The sequence below is a fragment of the Labrus mixtus genome, chromosome 2 (assembly GCF_963584025.1).
Source record: "Labrus mixtus chromosome 2, fLabMix1.1, whole genome shotgun sequence".
NCBI lineage: Eukaryota > Metazoa > Chordata > Actinopteri > Labriformes > Labridae > Labrus > Labrus mixtus.
This window is the reverse complement of record NC_083613.1, coordinates 3348597-3366192: the sequence shown is the minus strand read 5'-3', so window position 1 is coordinate 3366192 and position 17596 is coordinate 3348597. Positions and strand designations below refer to the sequence as shown.

The 17596-nt window shown below is 39.7% G+C and overlaps 1 protein-coding gene across 2 annotated transcripts in view; it reads right to left on the bottom strand.

The window, feature by feature from the left end:
• Positions 1-772: 772 nt before the first annotated feature.
• Positions 773-17596, bottom strand: part of LOC132981031 (testis-expressed protein 2-like) — a 36250-nt gene continuing 19426 nt past the window's right edge. The window contains exons 3-13 of one of the 2 annotated variants that reach the window (XM_061047424.1): positions 15636-17178; positions 14734-14934; positions 14143-14467; positions 12823-13067; positions 12388-12555; positions 12028-12127; positions 7212-7338; positions 5508-5615; positions 4891-5100; positions 3343-3463; positions 773-2755 (exon numbers count right to left, since the gene is read on the bottom strand). In XM_061047424.1, the coding sequence (XP_060903407.1) occupies positions 2606-2755; positions 3343-3463; positions 4891-5100; positions 5508-5615; positions 7212-7338; positions 12028-12127; positions 12388-12555; positions 12823-13067; positions 14143-14467; positions 14734-14934; positions 15636-17153 (3273 nt within the window). In that variant the 5' untranslated portion in view covers positions 17154-17178 and the 3' untranslated portion in view covers positions 773-2605. Of the gene's footprint in view, positions 2756-3342; positions 3464-4890; positions 5101-5507; positions 5622-7211; positions 7339-12027; positions 12128-12387; positions 12556-12822; positions 13068-14142; positions 14468-14733; positions 14935-15635; positions 17179-17596 lie in introns of both variants that reach the window. The other variant, XM_061047422.1, reaches the window with a different exon arrangement.

Here is a 17596-nt window from a genome sequence, read left to right as displayed (position 1 = left end):
GTAGTAATAGTAGTCGTTTTGTTTGATGGCTGATGTAACTAGTGTGGAACAGAAATAATAAATACTGTTTTTTTTCTGTATGTAAAAAGGTAAATAATTCCATCCAATTGTGATTAAAATAAGCGCTATTGTTACTTACCACTGTCACACAATCCCCCGCAACAACCGTTGCTAGGCAACCGCAAACTTCCGTTGGAGCGATGAGTCGTTGTTATCTCAGACCGGAAGTTGTGACCGGCAGCTGTAAAGTTCTCGAAAAGCATTTGATGATGATGATGCAGCAGCATCTTTACTGTAAAGAAAGACCGAATGCATTCATTATACAATTATTATTATATATAATTATTAACAATTTTATGGTCATAAAAACACCATTTCCGGTTCAATGTAGGAATGTAGGCATATCCTTCGTATGTGATCAACTTAACAAATCCCCTACCTGTATGCTTTTTTAAGTAATGACTGAAATATAGCCTACAACATTACATTTACTTTATGTTGTCGACATGTAGGCTAGTTTACAATATAAAAAAAAAATGATGAACTTAGATAAGTCAATTAAAGGTGATGCTTGTGTGATCACTGGAGACAGCTTACACTAACACTAGGCTACATCAATGCAATGGCCATGAAGTTGGCCTATAAAGCATTAGTCTATTACCCTTACTGCTGCCATTTCTTGTTCTTTAAAAAACTACAATTTTTCAGTCCAGAGAAAATACATCATAAAACACATACTGAAAACAAAAATAAAGCAAAATGCAAAAAAGGCTTTCATTGACAGTTTTATTTTTGCTCTATAAATAAAGCATAAAACACATAATCACTGAATTTGGCTTTAAAATGTCTTGATAATTGTAGAAAGTCATAATTAATTCACAGAGACAAATCATGGCATGTCTTCATATATCCTCGAAAATCTCATTTAATTCTGTTTATTCCAAAGCAGTAGACAAAAATACAACCATAACCCATCTCATGTAGTCATTCATAAACAAAAAAAAAAAAGCAACCAAGGCATTACGGTTTAGACAGTCATACAGAAACAAATCTATTGTGTGGTACAGAGCTTTAGTATCTTAAGAGAGCAACAAAATTAAACAAGGTAAGAATTACTGTAAACAATGTAAATGAAGGCATTGTAGCACATTTGTAACATTAATTAGAGGTGTGTACCTTTGAGCAGAGACAGAGCCGACACCAGAGGTCTAATTAAGGAGTTTGGGTCTGGTTAGAAACATGCCACAGATTAAAAGATCTTATTAGAAAAGGGACCTGAAGTTAAGACTATACAATCTTGGCAAAAGTTGCTCTACTATACAGTTGTACCTCAACCTCATTGTTTTACACACAGCATGGAGTCTTTAAAGCTCTGTCATGTATTAGAGTTGGTCATTTTAAGTCACATCTGCTGAAAACATTAACACCATGAAGTAGAAATGATGTACAAAAAAATACACCACATGGAACTCCATAAACAAAACAATTGGTTGACACATTTGGATATAAAAAGGTATGCAAGATCAGATAGTGTTAATCACAAACAAAAGAAACCTTGTACTTGTGCAATCATTTGCATACCAGTGAGAATGTAACTGGGTGGAAATTGTTGTCATACAACTACAAGTAACCAAAACTATCCGAATATACATTCAATAGACATGTTGTAGGCCTCGTACTTCTCATCAGACATTCAGTTATATATTACATCCATACGAAGATCATACTAAAGCCTATGCAGCGTTTCTATCATTGCACTTATTGTGTTTTTGTCTTTAGTGGAGACATTTTATACCAAAATGACACTTTTCCTAGACAATACATGTCTGCTCCTCAGCAATTATTTCCTTGTAGACATGGATAAGGTTATCATCGGTATAATTAATAAAAAAAAGGGGGTGTTGGCAAATTAAGGTGGGTGTTCATTGTGTGGTCACAGCATGAATGAATACTGCTAACTGTTAACACCTGATCAAATACCGTTGACATCATGACACTTTAAGGATCAAGGTTTCTTCTAGCATATAAACCTAACATCAAGTGGCTTCTTTGAATCATTTTTTAAATCTGATAACATTTAATGCATTTCTACAATTAAAGTGTTACTCTTCTTCACTAAATAATCCTTCACTCTGAACCGTTCTCTACACTTTGTTGTATTTTAAGAGGCATTCTTCACTCCAGCCTCAGCAAACTGCTCATCTGCAGCCTGTAAGGTATCTGGTGAATGGGTTCACATTAACATGGCCATACAACATTATTTAATGACATATATATTCCCCTTAATAACTCAGGCATCCCACATTGAGACACACATGACTTTCTTCATCTGTCCCTATTCAATAGTTCCTTACGATTGTACAAATCCTTCACAGCCAAATCAGCTTTTCCTCTGGCAAGATAAATACTCAAACAGAGCAGCAAGCAACAGTTTGTTTTTTAGTGTTTCCTTGGTCAGCTCTACATTGTCCTTTAATATTCGTATGGTCTCCTTAATGTGGATGAGAGACCCGCTCACTAACACAAATGTGTTTTTTTTAAAGTAGTGTCTGATCCGTCGGCTTTGGCTCCAGTTCTAAACTCTACTAAATACTGTAAACAATCTTCATGGCTGGCTGGGACTGTCCTTCTCTGGCTGAGGAGGCTCAGGGTCCACTGCAGGGACCACTAAGGGTCCGCCGGCTGTGCGGGAGTCCATAGCAGAATGCATGATAGTCAGCCATATGTCATCCATGTTTGGCATTACAAAGATTTTCTATAAGGACAGAGAAAGAATGTGACGGTGAATGGTAAAGACAATGTATGATTGACACATTAAGTCCTGAGTTTGAAAACATTTGATTTGTTGTGCATTTGTTTATGACCAAATCCGGTTCCGTAATATGGCAAAAAATCAGTTACACTTCAGCAAAGTGAGGGGGGTAATCCTCAACAAAGGAGGAGTAGATACAGGAGAGATGCACTGATCAAACTGCAGTGTTGTTGTTTGCTATTGTATTGTGATGTATTACCTTAAACAGTCCCTTTTTGGTTTAAAATGACAGTTGCTAGTGTAAGCCAAATACATCCATGATGGCAGCACACCTAAAGAAAACTCTACTGGATATAAAACCCATCCTTGAGATTATGATAGCACAGTAATGCCAGCATTTAGAACATTTCAGTGGAACTTTTAGTTCTGTCTTTAGTATTTTGTGTTCTCTCAATAAGTTTATTCTGTTTCATTGTCTAAGGTCATTTGTCCACAAATTGACAAAAAAGAAGAAACAAGACAACTTTGCTGATTGGACATCGTGTCTCTGAATCCAGAATTGAAACCCCCCAAACAGTGCTTATCAATACCTGGAACTCCTGGTCCAGTTTTTTCTCTATCCAGTCGGTAACATGAGCCAGAGTGACTTTTCTTTCGCCCAGTTTAGGTCGCGCCTTCAGTTCTAGGTGAGGGGGCGTCCTGAAGCCATACCTGCAACAGTAAAGGTCAAGATGATCAACGATTTCAATTCAAACAATGTTAGTGTTCACAAAAGAAGAAAGTGTAGTTCCACAGATTGCAGTCACCGCCAGCAGCGGGCAGTGATGTAATGTACACAGTAATACTTTATTTAAAAATAAATAAAACTTGCACATGAATTTCTCTAAACACACAGATCCTTACATCCTTCTACAGATACTTTTACATTAAATATACAGCAAGCATGTTGTTTATTAACTTCTAACTATTCATAGCTTTCACAGCTCGTCACACACAACTTTCCACCTGGCAGGCGAGAAAGGCTTTCTACTGCTGCACGCTACGGAGAAGTTATCACTCTTAGTTACCATCTGTGTTTTTGAAACAGTTTTATTTTTTTAATCAAAGACAGTTGTCGTTGAATTGGATGCAATCCCAGAGACGAGGAGATAAACCTGGGTTGTACTTCTTCAGAATTGAAACGGTGAAAGAAATCCCAGAGGAGGAGAATGTGGATTGATGATTTTTAGAAGCTTCACTGTCTCTGTTGAGGGAACAAAAGAACAGACTTCTCCTAATATTCTCCTAATATTCTCCTACCATCAGATCTGCACGCTCTGTTGACTCTTTTAAGTCCCGTCTCAAGACATACTTTTATATTTTAGCATTTGAGTCCTCTGGTCCTGAATAGACCATTTCTTTCAGGTTCCTTTGTTGCTTTCTTTATATATTCTTTCTTTTTATTTGTATATATGTATACATATATATATATATATTTATTTCCTGTGGACGTTGTGATCTCAAGTTGTTTTTTCTTTTTTCATGTATTGTACAGCACTTTGGTCAAATATGAATATAAATATGACTTGACTCATACTGTCATCAAATATTGTTCTATGATGAGCTAATTATACCTCACGTATGGTTTGATGAGGAATTTCTTGCCTTTTAATTCCCAAAGATCAGCATAACTGACCCAGACACATTGACAATTATTTAAATACAATCCTGCAGCAGTGTGAGGAGAAGGATTCAACACTTTACTACAAGTACAACCACTGAAGTGAAATCTTGTCCCTTGTGCTGTATACGGGTCACACATGGATTTATCTTAATAACATTACTTTTCTGTGATTGTCAGGGGATGCAAACATGCATTGTTTTTGGAAGAGATGGAAAATGAATCTGGTGCTGCAGCTCCACTGTGTGTTCAACGGTGCCCTCCAAGGCTTTGCGTCGGTCACGTGACTGAAAGCTATGAACTGTCATGGGAGGAAATTTGGCTAATTAACAACAAGCTAAGAATCATGCATTCAACTCAGATGGCAATTGTCCTCCATCTGTGGGAAAGAGCTGCCACATGACTCTTTGTCACTCTGACAGACATTTAAATTCACTTTGCACTCCTAAGTTAATGAAGAAGAAGAAAAACAACATACCAAATCCTGTCAGTGGGTGGAGGAGGGATGTTGACAGCTAGTGTTCCCTGGAGTTCCTGCAGCTCCACAGTGAGAAGAAGAGGTGTGTTAGACACTTCCTCCATTTTCTTCTTGATGAACTCTGTTTCTGTGGCCTTCTGGAAGTATTTGGACTTGGTGATCTTGTCCACGAACCGCATGATTTTACTGGGTTTGTGACCTCCAACAAATCTTTATTTCAGAAGGGAAGATACAAATGTAGAGTAGCTGTTAATGATGTGTGTAAAAATAAATCGATTTTTTTCATCGAGAGAAGAAAATGATTCATAAATGAATCCCTAAAGCTGCCAACATATTGTTGGCATATTGTTTATCATTTCAACATACAGTTGAAATGATTCAGTCAGTATACAACTCAAACAAAAAAACATTTACATTCAGTTTAACATTTATAAAAGCCCCCCCATAACAGCTGGGTTTTGTAAAGTTCGATGATGGTTTTTGTATGTACTGTGATTTCTGGATGTCTCATGTTTTATATTCAACAACAACAAAAACATCTGAATTATATCTGTTCCTCTCTTTTCCATCCTCTCTAGACAAGACTATACTGAGAGTGTTCAGAAAGTCTGTCTCACCCCTCTGCTCCTGCAGAGTCATTTGAGAGCTCTGACATGTCTTCCTCATCTGAGGATCCAGCACTGGAGGACTCTTCATCACTATCAGCTAGGCAGTAAGTCCTCGGCCTGTATCTGGATACACAGAAATATACATGTAAGAAAAGAAGATTGTGAACACACACAAACACACACACCACCAAACACATCTGAATGTATGCAGTAAGACATTCACAAGGTCCTATGTGTTTACTTAGAATTAGTGCCACATTTCTATAGTAAAGCTAACAAAGAGAGGTATCGGTGCATAACTTGGGCAGTTCAAATGCACGTTTGTTAAACATTTTTAGAAACATTACATTTATGAATAAGAATTTATTAAGATAGTTTTAAAAACCAAGCGGGTCCGGTTTGGTTCAGTACAGTTTGGTAAAGTTGGGTACGTTAAACCCTGATCTTGCTTGCGTTTCCGCAGCCAACCGTACCCTTATTTTGGTAAGCGCAGTGTAAGCAAGATTTGAAATAGCCATACTTGACTTAAGCCTTTTGCTCCTCTTGGGTGCATAGGCCGCTGACGAATATCCTCCATTTCACTCTGTTTGTGGCTTTTCGCTCAAGCACTCCCCAGTTGAGTCCACTCTCTGACATTTCTGCCTCTACACTTCTTCTCCAGCTGTTCCTGGGGCGACCTCTTTTCCTTTTCCCCTGGGGGTTCCATTTCAGGGCTTGTCGGGTGATGTTTGTGGCAGGTTTTCTGAGGGTGTGGCCAATCCAACTCCACTTTCTCTTTCGGATTTGTAAGTCTATGGGGTCTTGGCTTGTTCTTTTCCACAGGTCCACATTGTTGACTTTGCCATAGTCAGCTCCAAAATAGTGTGACATCATAACAGCCCAACACAGCGTAGCCCGTTATTGATGAAGTTCAACGAAGAAGAACACAGTAAACAAAAGGGACCCTTGAGGGTCCGATCGGTACCCTTGGCACCCCAACATAAGGGTACCAAAAAAATTGGACCGTACGGATCCTTTAGTTTGGTACCATTCCCAACTTTTGACGGCGGAAATGCCAATAAATGGGTACCGTACTGAACCGAACTGAACCAGACCGCCTGGTGGAAACGGGGCTAAACTGACACATCGACTGCATACTAAACCTGTTTCCTGGTTGAAACTGGCAGAAAGGAAGTCATGTCTTATGCAAGAGCCTCCAGAGATCTATACTGTACTCACTCTCTGTAATCTAAGCAGTATGATAGATGAGGCAGAGTGCATCTCTCCTGTATCTACTCCTCCTTTGTTGAGGATCAAATTTGTAAACACAGAAACACTGATGAAGGTATTAAATACATTAAGAAATAAAAAAGTGTTAGGTGGTTTCATAAAATGAGAAAAGACTGTAGACATACAAATAAAAGAACGAGACATGAGCAGTATATTTATTTGTTTTAGAATCATGCAGCACTCACCGAGAGCAGGAATACACCCATTTAGCAGTTGTGTTAAAGGCAGAATCCAACCAGAGAGGAAACAGCAGTGAAGAGAGAAGAGAGTGTAGAGAAGACAGCAAAGATATAGAAAACAAGAGTGAGCCAGACAGAATGTACAGATTAATATATCAAACAGGTAGAGCAGAAAAAAGGCCTTAAATCATTCAATTGAAAAAAATGAACCTTGATTTATCTTTTAAGAATGTGTCCGTCATCTAACAGACTTTGACTGTCTTACCCATCTTTGCCAAATTCTCCTAAGCGGACACTCTCTCCCTCCTTGCCCAGGCGGATGAGGTTCATCTTGGTTTCCAGGGTCATCAGGAAGGAGCCGCTGTAGGAGAGCTCCAGGTCAAACCACAGACCTGAAGGGAAGCACAATAGTTTCATGAAATGTTTATCTGAGAGAACATGACAGAAGTGAAACTACAGCAGGGGGGAAGGTCCACAGAAATGAGACTGATTTACAGTAAACGCTGTACTCATCAGTGATGATACTTTAGTGACAGATCCCGTTTATCTCATGTTCAATGCACTTCAGGCCACTTCCCTTCTCTTGTATGTTGAATCTCTCGCTCTGTCTAACTCCTTTGTTTCCACATTTCTTCTTAGGCTCTACCCTTGTTGTCTTGAATTTTCTGTGACGCCATTCTCTTGCCCCCCAAGCATCCTAGAAGTTGGGACCCCAACAGATTTGATTTTCTTGATCCATCCACTAAGACGAGAAATACTCCGCAAAAGAGTTTGTGAAGGAGCAGATCACAAGGTCCTTTGAACAGAGGGGAAACAGTTGGGGAGCACACAATCTCCCCCCTAGCCCCCTTTTGATATCAGCGGGGGGGGGGGGGGGGGGGGGCTGCGTACACATCTCTATCTCGCTCGCTCTCTTTTTCCCTGCTTTGTCCTCTGCTTTACCAAAACTTGCTATAATCTGGATTACATAAACCCCCCAACAGCCTCAATCCAACTCCTGACAAACTTTGGGCGGGCTTTACATGCACACTTTTTTTTTCTTCTTTTTGTTCAACACAGGATTACATGCTCTTGCGTACAAAGAGCCCAAAAATAAACATGACTACCATGGTGTTTCTCCCTTGCACCACTGGGAGGCAGCAAAGGACAAAGGATAAAAAAAAAAAAAAACAGGTTAAAAGAAGGAATTCAAAGCACATTGTATGGAACGTGGTTTAAATCAAGAAACATGAATGTATACCATGCAAAGTCTAGACAATGTGTACAAACATATAGAGCATCATTAAGTGCACAGTAACACAAGTTTTTTCTACTATTTAGATATCTTAACAACAGTTCACATGGCCGAGGAGTATAGGGTACAGAACCGGGTGACTCCAGGTTTCTCTTAAGGTCCATGAGAAAATAGTTTCAAGAAACTGTTGCTATTGTGCCAACATCTGTGGTTTAAAAACAAACAGCACTAGAAGAAGTCCCTTAAACTGAATGCTCTGTTAAGTCCTGAACCCCAGTTGGTAGTGCTAAATGATGAGATCATGCAAAGAGTGTCACAGGGTGAAAGAAAGTCAGAGAGAAACAGAGTTCTGCTAAAGTTAAAGCAGAGAATAACTTGGAGAATAAATAAAAACAGAGGGTTCAAAAATTCAGTTTGACTATGGAACAAAGACACAGGTTCAACTGGCTGAGTCTGCCCAATGTGGTGGGCTTTGCTGCACCTGCCTGCCTGTCCATTGTGAGGTGGTAGATAAAATGACTGTGTCTAGATGGGTTAGGTTTGTTGGAGGGAAGGATTGAAAAGCCTGGGTGCAAGCTGGGGGGGGGGGGGGCAGTGGTGTAGTGCTTCCTTAAATAGGGTAGAAGCACACTGCAGGAGTTAGGGTTGTGCATCCATCAAAGAAATACAGGGTTACCACTGTTATGCAATTAGCAATGGGCACTACATCAAAAGTACAAGTGCCCATGCCATGTAGAGATCCGCACACAGACACACACAGCTGGAGAGGTTCATCGATCCAATGCACTCAGAATGTTTATTCCAGGAAAGGAAGCAGGGTGAGACGAGGCAAAGGCAGAACCTGAGACGCTTGGAAGATACAACCATTGTAATACTAGTGGAATTTTAAAAAAAATTAACCAAACTGACCAGAAAGTTTTCAATGATCAAGTCTAGTTATGATGGAAATACACAACATAAAATAGGAATAACAGGATTTCAGAGCATATACCTCTTTCCCACTTTCTTTACCTTCTATAAAATGTTGTCTAAAATTAGACACCTACTTGTTTTAGTTTGACGCTACGCTATACGTGATGTAGATCAATTCCCTGTAATCTGTTTGAAATAAATCTCAACATTTGCATCTCAACATACAGCTGTTTCTGTGTAGAGGGCGGCAATCAGAAGCTGATGACCTCTCAGCAACATCAACATTAGGGTAGCTTTAGTACACAGGGTTCCTTTAAAGTGGCTGTTGAAGTGTGTTTTGCCTGGAACAGCTCCAACAAATGGCATCTCAGTCGGAGATGCAATCAATTCCTGCTCTGATTATAGGGTAATGTGAGTGCTGCTGGGATAAAAAAGCCAGTGACTCACAGCACAGGAGGGGGGGGGGGGGCAGTGAGACTAAAGAGTGAGTCAGGACACAAAGAGGAAGATGAAATGAAAAGGGAAAGAGAGAAAACAGGGAGGACAGTCAGAGACATGTGAAACAGATGATGAGACAGATCTGTCGCAGGATAAAGAGAGAGAAGAGGAAAAAAAATATTGCATGAAGGGATTGAAAGCTCAGTGCTGACTCAGAGCTGAATGACCATCGAGTGACTCCTTCAAATGACAAACACAGCTCCCACTGATCAAAAAATAGAACACAGTTTGCTTCAAAGTTCAGCTGTTATTTTAGGCAAAATATCAGTTTTTTCTTGCTCCAAGCAAATGTACAGTCCATCACAAAGCTGAGACCTCACATAGCTAAGCCTCCACAGATAACAATAAGACCTGCTAAAGTGCTTAGGGCTAGATTGTATTGTACTCAGCTTAGAGCTCACTAACCAATCAAATTTGGTTATACCTCTGAAATTGCATTTAAAAAAAATCATATTGAGAGCATTGTTTTCAAAGAGCTTCAGTACAACTTTCCTCCAATAGAGGAGTTTGATTCATATTTTTAAAGCACACACCTTTTATAACACGATCCAAAAAAAAAACAATCCTATCCGTGATCAAAATCTGTGATCCAATCCGAACAGTGGGATTTAAGATGTGACACCACTAGAGATGAATCCTAACAGGACGATGACATAACACTCTGCCTTTTATTACTCTCTGCACTTTCATTACTTGTTTGTGATGTCTGCTCTGACGGTTATATGTGTAAGCACTTCAGCCTGCACAGAATGGTTTTCATTGGATGAATACAGCTGCTGCTTTTTTTTAAGAATAAAAGCATGTTTTTGCATTCAGACATTGCTGTAGTAACACGATTTTATTAATCACAACAAGAAGATTAGAAAAAATAAAAGGCGGCGTTACCAGTCTTTAGACAAAAGGCCACTTCTGCCCATGTCAGAAGATTGCAAAAGTATTGTCCCAATTTGAGAGTTTATACTCCTTGTAGTGCTGCAAGATTGTGAAATAGAAAACAATAACTTGTATTTTGGAAAGATTTTGACAATGCTCTAATTCTTGTTATGAAAAGTAATTTAGGTAACTAAAAATAAAATCTCAGAGACCGAGAAAGCAACGGTCAACAACTGTTACAATGCAGAATGTGAAATGTACACTCAAAACAATATATTTATGTTAGATAAGTCTTTTTTTTTAAATCTGATAAATGTATTTGCTCTCTGCTCGGCTCGATCAAATAAAGTTATCTCTGTTTTTCACCTTTTTTTTTAAACCTCAGATTATTCAAGCAGTTTTTCCACTGAGGGATACAAATTGTGAAATGTGGCATGACTCTTGCTTTTTAAGAAGCTTTGTTTTGTTTACTCCGTATACTGGAGGTTCCAGCCAAGCCGTTACGAGATAACAAGTGAACCTTAAACCTCCATGAACTGACCCCGCCCCCTTTCATAATAAGAATTAGAATAATGTGACTAGGCGAGTGAAGGAAAACTTTCTTCTGCCTTCTACTTCCTCATTGATTTCTATTTTTCCTTGTTTTATTTTAGTATAATTCAATTCAAAATATTGCTGTCACATTAAAAAAAAACAGACATAAGATATATAAGTTAAGCCTCTGCAAAGATGTATTGCTGCATCTATCCAAAGCACTACACCAAACAAGCCAATGTCTTGTCAATCAGGGGATTGAACAACTCTCCTGTCCATCTCATCTGGGGTGTACACTGAGTGTTTAAATACTGGCTTGGAAATCAATGCCAATCTAAATGTTGTGCATGGAAGTTGAATACTTAGGTGTTGCGTGTGTGAAAATGTTACTTCCTTTAATGACCTAGTTACTTTCTAAATGGCTAAATGTTTAGCCTTTCCAATAAAGACTTTTAACAGCAGCTTAGAAAATCTCTCTGAAAATCTCTCTGCTTTGTTGGGAGAATAATTAAAATGTGTTCAGAATCAACACATCGGCTACACATTAGAATTGAACACAGAAGCTAATTATTTGTTGTAGTGTATTTCCATGTGATGGAATACAAGCACATGTGCTAACTGCTACCTCACAAATGCAGTGAGGGGGATGGGCAGGGGGCAAGTTCATCACCTCAAAAACACAATTTTCTGGGGGAATTCTAACACTGTGACTTCTTAACTCTGAGTAAACTCCATGAAACACATCAATGAAAACAAACTAGCCTTACCATGTGTTTGGTTTCATTATCTCTAATATGTAACTAACTCACCAGCAGGCGTTCAAACAATGATCATCTAAATGAGTTCTGTGCAGAAATAAATATTGTACAATTAATCAGAACTTCCCAGAATAGCAAACATATACCTCAATGCACCGATCACATCGTGTAAGTAGACAGACACACCAGTATCTCTCTGAGTATGTGTGTGTGTGTGTGTGTGTGTGTGTGTGTGTGTGTGTGTTTTTTGGTCTTCATGATTTTTCTCTTGCCTCGGTAGTCAATGGAGGGTTTGGACGCCCGGAGAATTCTGGGAGTGGCTGAGCCCATGTCCAGTTCTGTCAGGGTTAGCTCATTCATGAAATATGGTAACTGAAAACACAGAAAAGCATACAACTCATCTGAGCACACTGTACATAAAGTATTCAAGTACATGAAGTTAAATAATAAATGTGGAAAAAATTTGATGAGAAAAAAAATGTGATGAGTATTTTTGATAGACCGGGGTGAAAAAAGGACGCACAGATCTAAATTCATGCATTACTTCTCTATACACTGACCTGCTTCTTTACCGCCTGTTTAAATCCACATTTGTTGCAGTGAAAAGGTTGTAACGGCCTTCTTTCACTCACCCGTATCTTGCTGAGTTTCATCTGAATCTTGTTGGAGACCAGTTCAGCCCAGTGGGGCTCGCTCAGGAAGTCCCAGAAGACCCGGCCGAGAGCCGCATTCACCCAGGCAACATTATCATCCTCCTCCTCCACACTGGGCTGCACAGGAGCTGAAGTGGTGCTCTGAAGCTAAAGACACAGCAATTCATATCAACATGAGTCAGGAAAAGATAAAGAATTTCATATAGCAGTTCAATGTTCTGAAAAATTCACCCCCCTTAAAATACAACCCTTTACCCCTCTATATTTCAAGATGGATCATCTTCATCACTAGGTCATTGTTTGTAGTGACTTTGCAGTCTAACACAACTAGGTTAAATTGCAAATAGATAACAAGTAGGTCAGAAGTGAGAAGAATTTTAACGGTGTTCAAAGTGTAAATGGAAGATGTGTTACCTTCTTATCAGACCCCGGGCTGCTCTGAGGACTCTGAGGATCAGGGCTGGTAGCAGCAGGGCTCACTGCTGCCTGGTTTGGCAGCATGGAGGCCATATATACACTGTAGTCCAGTAGTGGCTTCGCTTTGGCAATGCCTGCTGTGGATGAGGAGGCTGAGGAGTCCTTTGACTTTGGCTGAGATGCCAGTTCATCCAAACTGCCTCGGCTGCTGCTGCGACTGTGAGAGTTCAGAACCGTGGGCGCTACAAAAACAAGTTGCAGCAGTTAAATACTGCACCGAATGATTTTTTGGATTCAAAACTGCTCAAACTTGAGACAGATTGAATTTAATTAAATACATACATTTTAATGAAAGAACAGATTGCAGTGTAGTTATAAGTTAAAAATCCCTAAAATGCAACAAAGAAAATGAAAGTGCAGTCATGTAAAGCACTTATCAAGGGCACAGAATAACAGCTGAGTTTTTTTAAATTAGAATGAAAAGTTGCACAAGTTTGGGTGCATTTGATATCGAAGTTGGGCTTAAACTATTCTAAAACTAAATTTAAAAATTCTGGCCGACACACAACACAGTGTTTCCATATCAATTATTGGTGTAAAACTTTTGAACAGTTTCAATGTGGAGCTGAAGCAAAGTCCAAACACGAACCGGTTTAAGGATTGTTTTTACAAAAACATGATTTCCAGAAGGTACAGGGATGCAGAAGATGCTTCAAAGTTCACTGGGTAGTTCAACCTGCGTCTCACTTGAGTTATTAGCTAACTGATTAGAAATGTTTAAAGGGCCCTACGTGGTATATTTGTACATTGTGTAGTCGTTTTTTGACCAACAGCAGCTCTTAAAAATGATTTTAAAATGTTGGATTTTGTCAATACGCTGGTGGTATACTGTAGTTTATGATTAAAACCTTCAAAGTTTTTTTTAAGACAGTTTAAAACTTGGGAAAAGAGGACAAAGCAGTGGACAAATGAAACAAGACGAACAGTTTCCCCCTATATTTTCTCTTTAACTGCAGGAGACAAATGTCTTGTTGACCTGATATATATATATATATATATATATATATATATATGTAGAGATAAATACTTTACTCATCCCCTGGGGGAAATTCAGGAGCGTCCCATAGCTCACAAGTTAGAAGAAAAAAAAAATAGAACAAACAGAGAAAACAAAACATCAATATTAATTTAAAACTGCATGGATATTAACAGATAATTAAAATACTAAAATTCTTTATATTCTAAATACTTCTTATAATGGCACAAATCAGGGATTAGGGAGAGAAACAAGAAAAAGATGATGCAAGTTTTGCTCACCGCTCTTGCACACTGCGACGCTTGTGGCTTTCTTCAAATCGGCCTTGAGCTTGGACGCTGATAGAAAGCGCTGGAACCACTCCTCCTTCTCCCTCCCAGTCCTTCCAAATAGGTAGAGGGTCAGGTCTCTGCTGGATGAAGACCTTCGATCCTGTGCTCCTCCTGCGCCCTCTCCTCTGTCCCTCATGTTGGGGCTCTCACTGGGCTCCCACCTGTCACCCTCGGCCTTAGACATGAAGTCATCCTGTTTGCTGAGTTCTATGCAGATGGGGTATTTTTTGTTCCATACACGCTTCCTGGCCAGACTCTGAGGCACTACGTATACCTTGAAAGATAATGGAAGACAGACATGAGAATAACAAAGTTCAAACATTTTTCAAATAATCTTTAAAGAGTTTTAGGACTATATCCAATTCTGTAAACATTTGTCCTTATCTAAGTTAAAATAGACACAACACATTCAACATACCTTGGACTAGGCTCACATAGGTATACAGTACATTGATTAGTTCAACAAGTAACTACAGATGACTTTTAACCATGCTGCAGAAAGGTTAACCAAAGAAAATAAATGATTTACTGATCACATACTTTGCTGTTTGTGAGGTCATAGATCTTCTGGCTGATATAGGTGACATCAGGTTTTGGTTCATTGTGTGTTGCACGGCGTGCGATGTTGTGATTGGGTTTGGAAAGACGAATGATGGAGCCCTCCAACCGGACAAACACAGACTGTGTCAGCGTGGCATGGTATGTCTCGGGGTCGTAGTTCGAGATTTCATTCATCCAGCCCTAGAGGGGAGAAATCTCCTTTTTACATCACGTAGATTACACGTACTAGGATTGAGTTGCAACACAGTAATTCTCTCAAAACAGTTTCATTTTAAAATCTGAAAAGGTACTGTATGTTTTTTTCATAAAGATGAGTCTCTTTAACAATTGCATTCTCTCTACGTTTCAATATTTGCGCAGAGAATTGCTTTTTGAACAACTACAACCAAAGAGAAGTTAACAATCCAAACCTGTGCCAAAAAAAGACGGCAGTGTGAATATCCATTAACAGTGTGTTGTCACACATGTTTAATCTTTCTATAAAAGGTGACCTGTCTGTCGAAACTTCATACTGTTGAGAAAGAGTCTTTATGTGGTAGGCTTTGAAGTTCCACTCTCTAAAATAAGCCCACATCCAGTTTATTTTCTGCTTTGTCACTTCACTGTGCAGCTTTTATTCACAGGAAACCATAACTATTGAATTACATTATAGTGCCCGGATTTATTTATTTATAAAGATAACATTTGCATTGAAAGTGATATATCCCACACTCAGGCCCTCTTTTGTGTCATGCAGTATTTCTAAATTTCTTTTCAAGCATAAAATTTACATTTCTAGACAAGAGAGAAAGATCATCTTGGGAAGACATAAAAATGGGTTTTTCATTTGAAAGAAACACATTCATCAGCTAGAAATTTGGACATTTGAAATATTGACTGACCTTATAGATTTCTGGTTCCTTAATGTCCAACTTGTTCAGATTCCAGAACTTCCCATGAAATCTGGAATGTCTAAAGCTTCTGTCGGAAGGTTTTGGTCCTGTCAACCAGACCACACCAATGGCTAAAAGGAACCCCAGAGCGATCCCAAGCAGAACTCCTCCGACGTAAGTGGGAAGCGGTAACACAAAACACCCATAGACCATAAGAGTAAGGATGATGAGAGTGTAGTGTGGAACACTCGGTGCCGGCTCAATGCTTTGTGATTCATCTTCACTGCATGGTTCAGTACTTCCACTTAGTGGCACTTTAGTTGGGCTCCCGGTTCCAGAATCAAGAGTTCTATCACCCTCACCATCTGTCTCTGTGCAAATGTCAAAGTCTTTGTTGTAAAGAATGCAAAAGTCCTCATCCTCTTGTTTGGCAAGAGCAGACATGGAGCATTTGTCCAATGACATGGACAGTGAAGAGGATTTGTTGGGACACTCGGTGTCAGCACTGGGAGGATCAGGCAGTTCAGCTGGAGCATGGCTGTTGGGGCTCTCTGCCTCCCAGTCACCTCCTTCTTCCTCCTTGATGCAGTAATTGTTGTTGCTCTCCGGTTGACCATTGACAGAACTTATGTTGGAGAGCTCTGTGGCACTGGCGGAAAGGGCCTTGGGCCGGTATAGGCTGCTACTAGACAGACTGCTGCTCCTCTCATCAATGATCTTACTCAGCATTTGGAGTGGTTCGGAGATGGCCTCAGAGAGACGGCGCTTGGTGTCTTCAATCCTGGCCTCCACTTCTGAGACCTTGAAAAAGCTGCGGTTATCTGGTGAGGTCAACGGAGAGGAAGGGGCTGTTTTTGAATCACTTGCTGATGACGTGCCACCGGACCGCGACTGTGTGAATTGCTTGAAAAGTTGCAGGTTGAGGCGGGATTCTGGAAGACGGTAGGGCATGGAGGTGGAGGTGGAGGAGGAGGAGGATGTGTCCTGGGATGTATCTGAAGATAAAGATTTGACAAAGTTCTTCATTAGGTGCCTATGCCTAACCGTGGGAGCAGCGACAGAGGGGATCCCCTCACGAGTCTCCATGTCAGAGGAGAGAGACTTCACCAAACTGAGAAACGGTTTGTCACTGGAGGGAAAGCTTGAAGATTTAGAAGGAGAAGAGGAAGAAGTTGAGCCTTTTTTCTCAGCAACACCCAATGATGGCGTGTCTGTGGGTGAACTGTCCGTGTGTTTTCTAGAAACTAGAGAAAGTCTGGAGTCCGGTGTTACCCCTTCAAACATCTCCTCGCTTGCTTCTAAAGCTGTCACAATGTTTGAGTCATTCTGAATGGCTGAGGTAGCTGAGACGGAGGTAATGTACAACTCTTCTTCCTCCTCTTCTTCCTCCTTCCCAAGAGCTGAGAAGTGGATAGTGATGTTCTCCTTCGACAGCGATCGCTGGACATGGAGCTTGGGGGATGCAGTGGATGGCCTCTTTTCTGTGGAGTGAGCGCTCTCTGCATGGCTATGACGCTTGCTGGTCATTGCAGTACTCCAACTGAGTCAGTGTCTGAAAAGAAGGCAGAGATGACAAAAAATTAGAGGGTAAACTTAGAAAAGAAAATATCAGTTATGATTTTTGATGTTCTTATTATCACAAATAGTTTGCATAAAAATGGCAAAGATTCTCTGGTTCCAGGATCTCAACTTGTGAGAAATGTCGAATACTTTGGGATATATATTGGATTGTTAGTTGGAAAAAACAACTTTGGTTACAAATTAAATTTAACAATTGGATATCTGTACCAATCTATAGACAAAATAATACATCTCATCGTGTAAATGAATGTTCTATTTAACCAAAATATAAATAACTGTAAGTTGCTACCCAATACTAAATTCAATATCTGAAATCAACACTGACTAAACTTAAAATGTGTGAGACTTCTGACTATAAACATCATTTGCCAATGATGCAGGCCCTACAT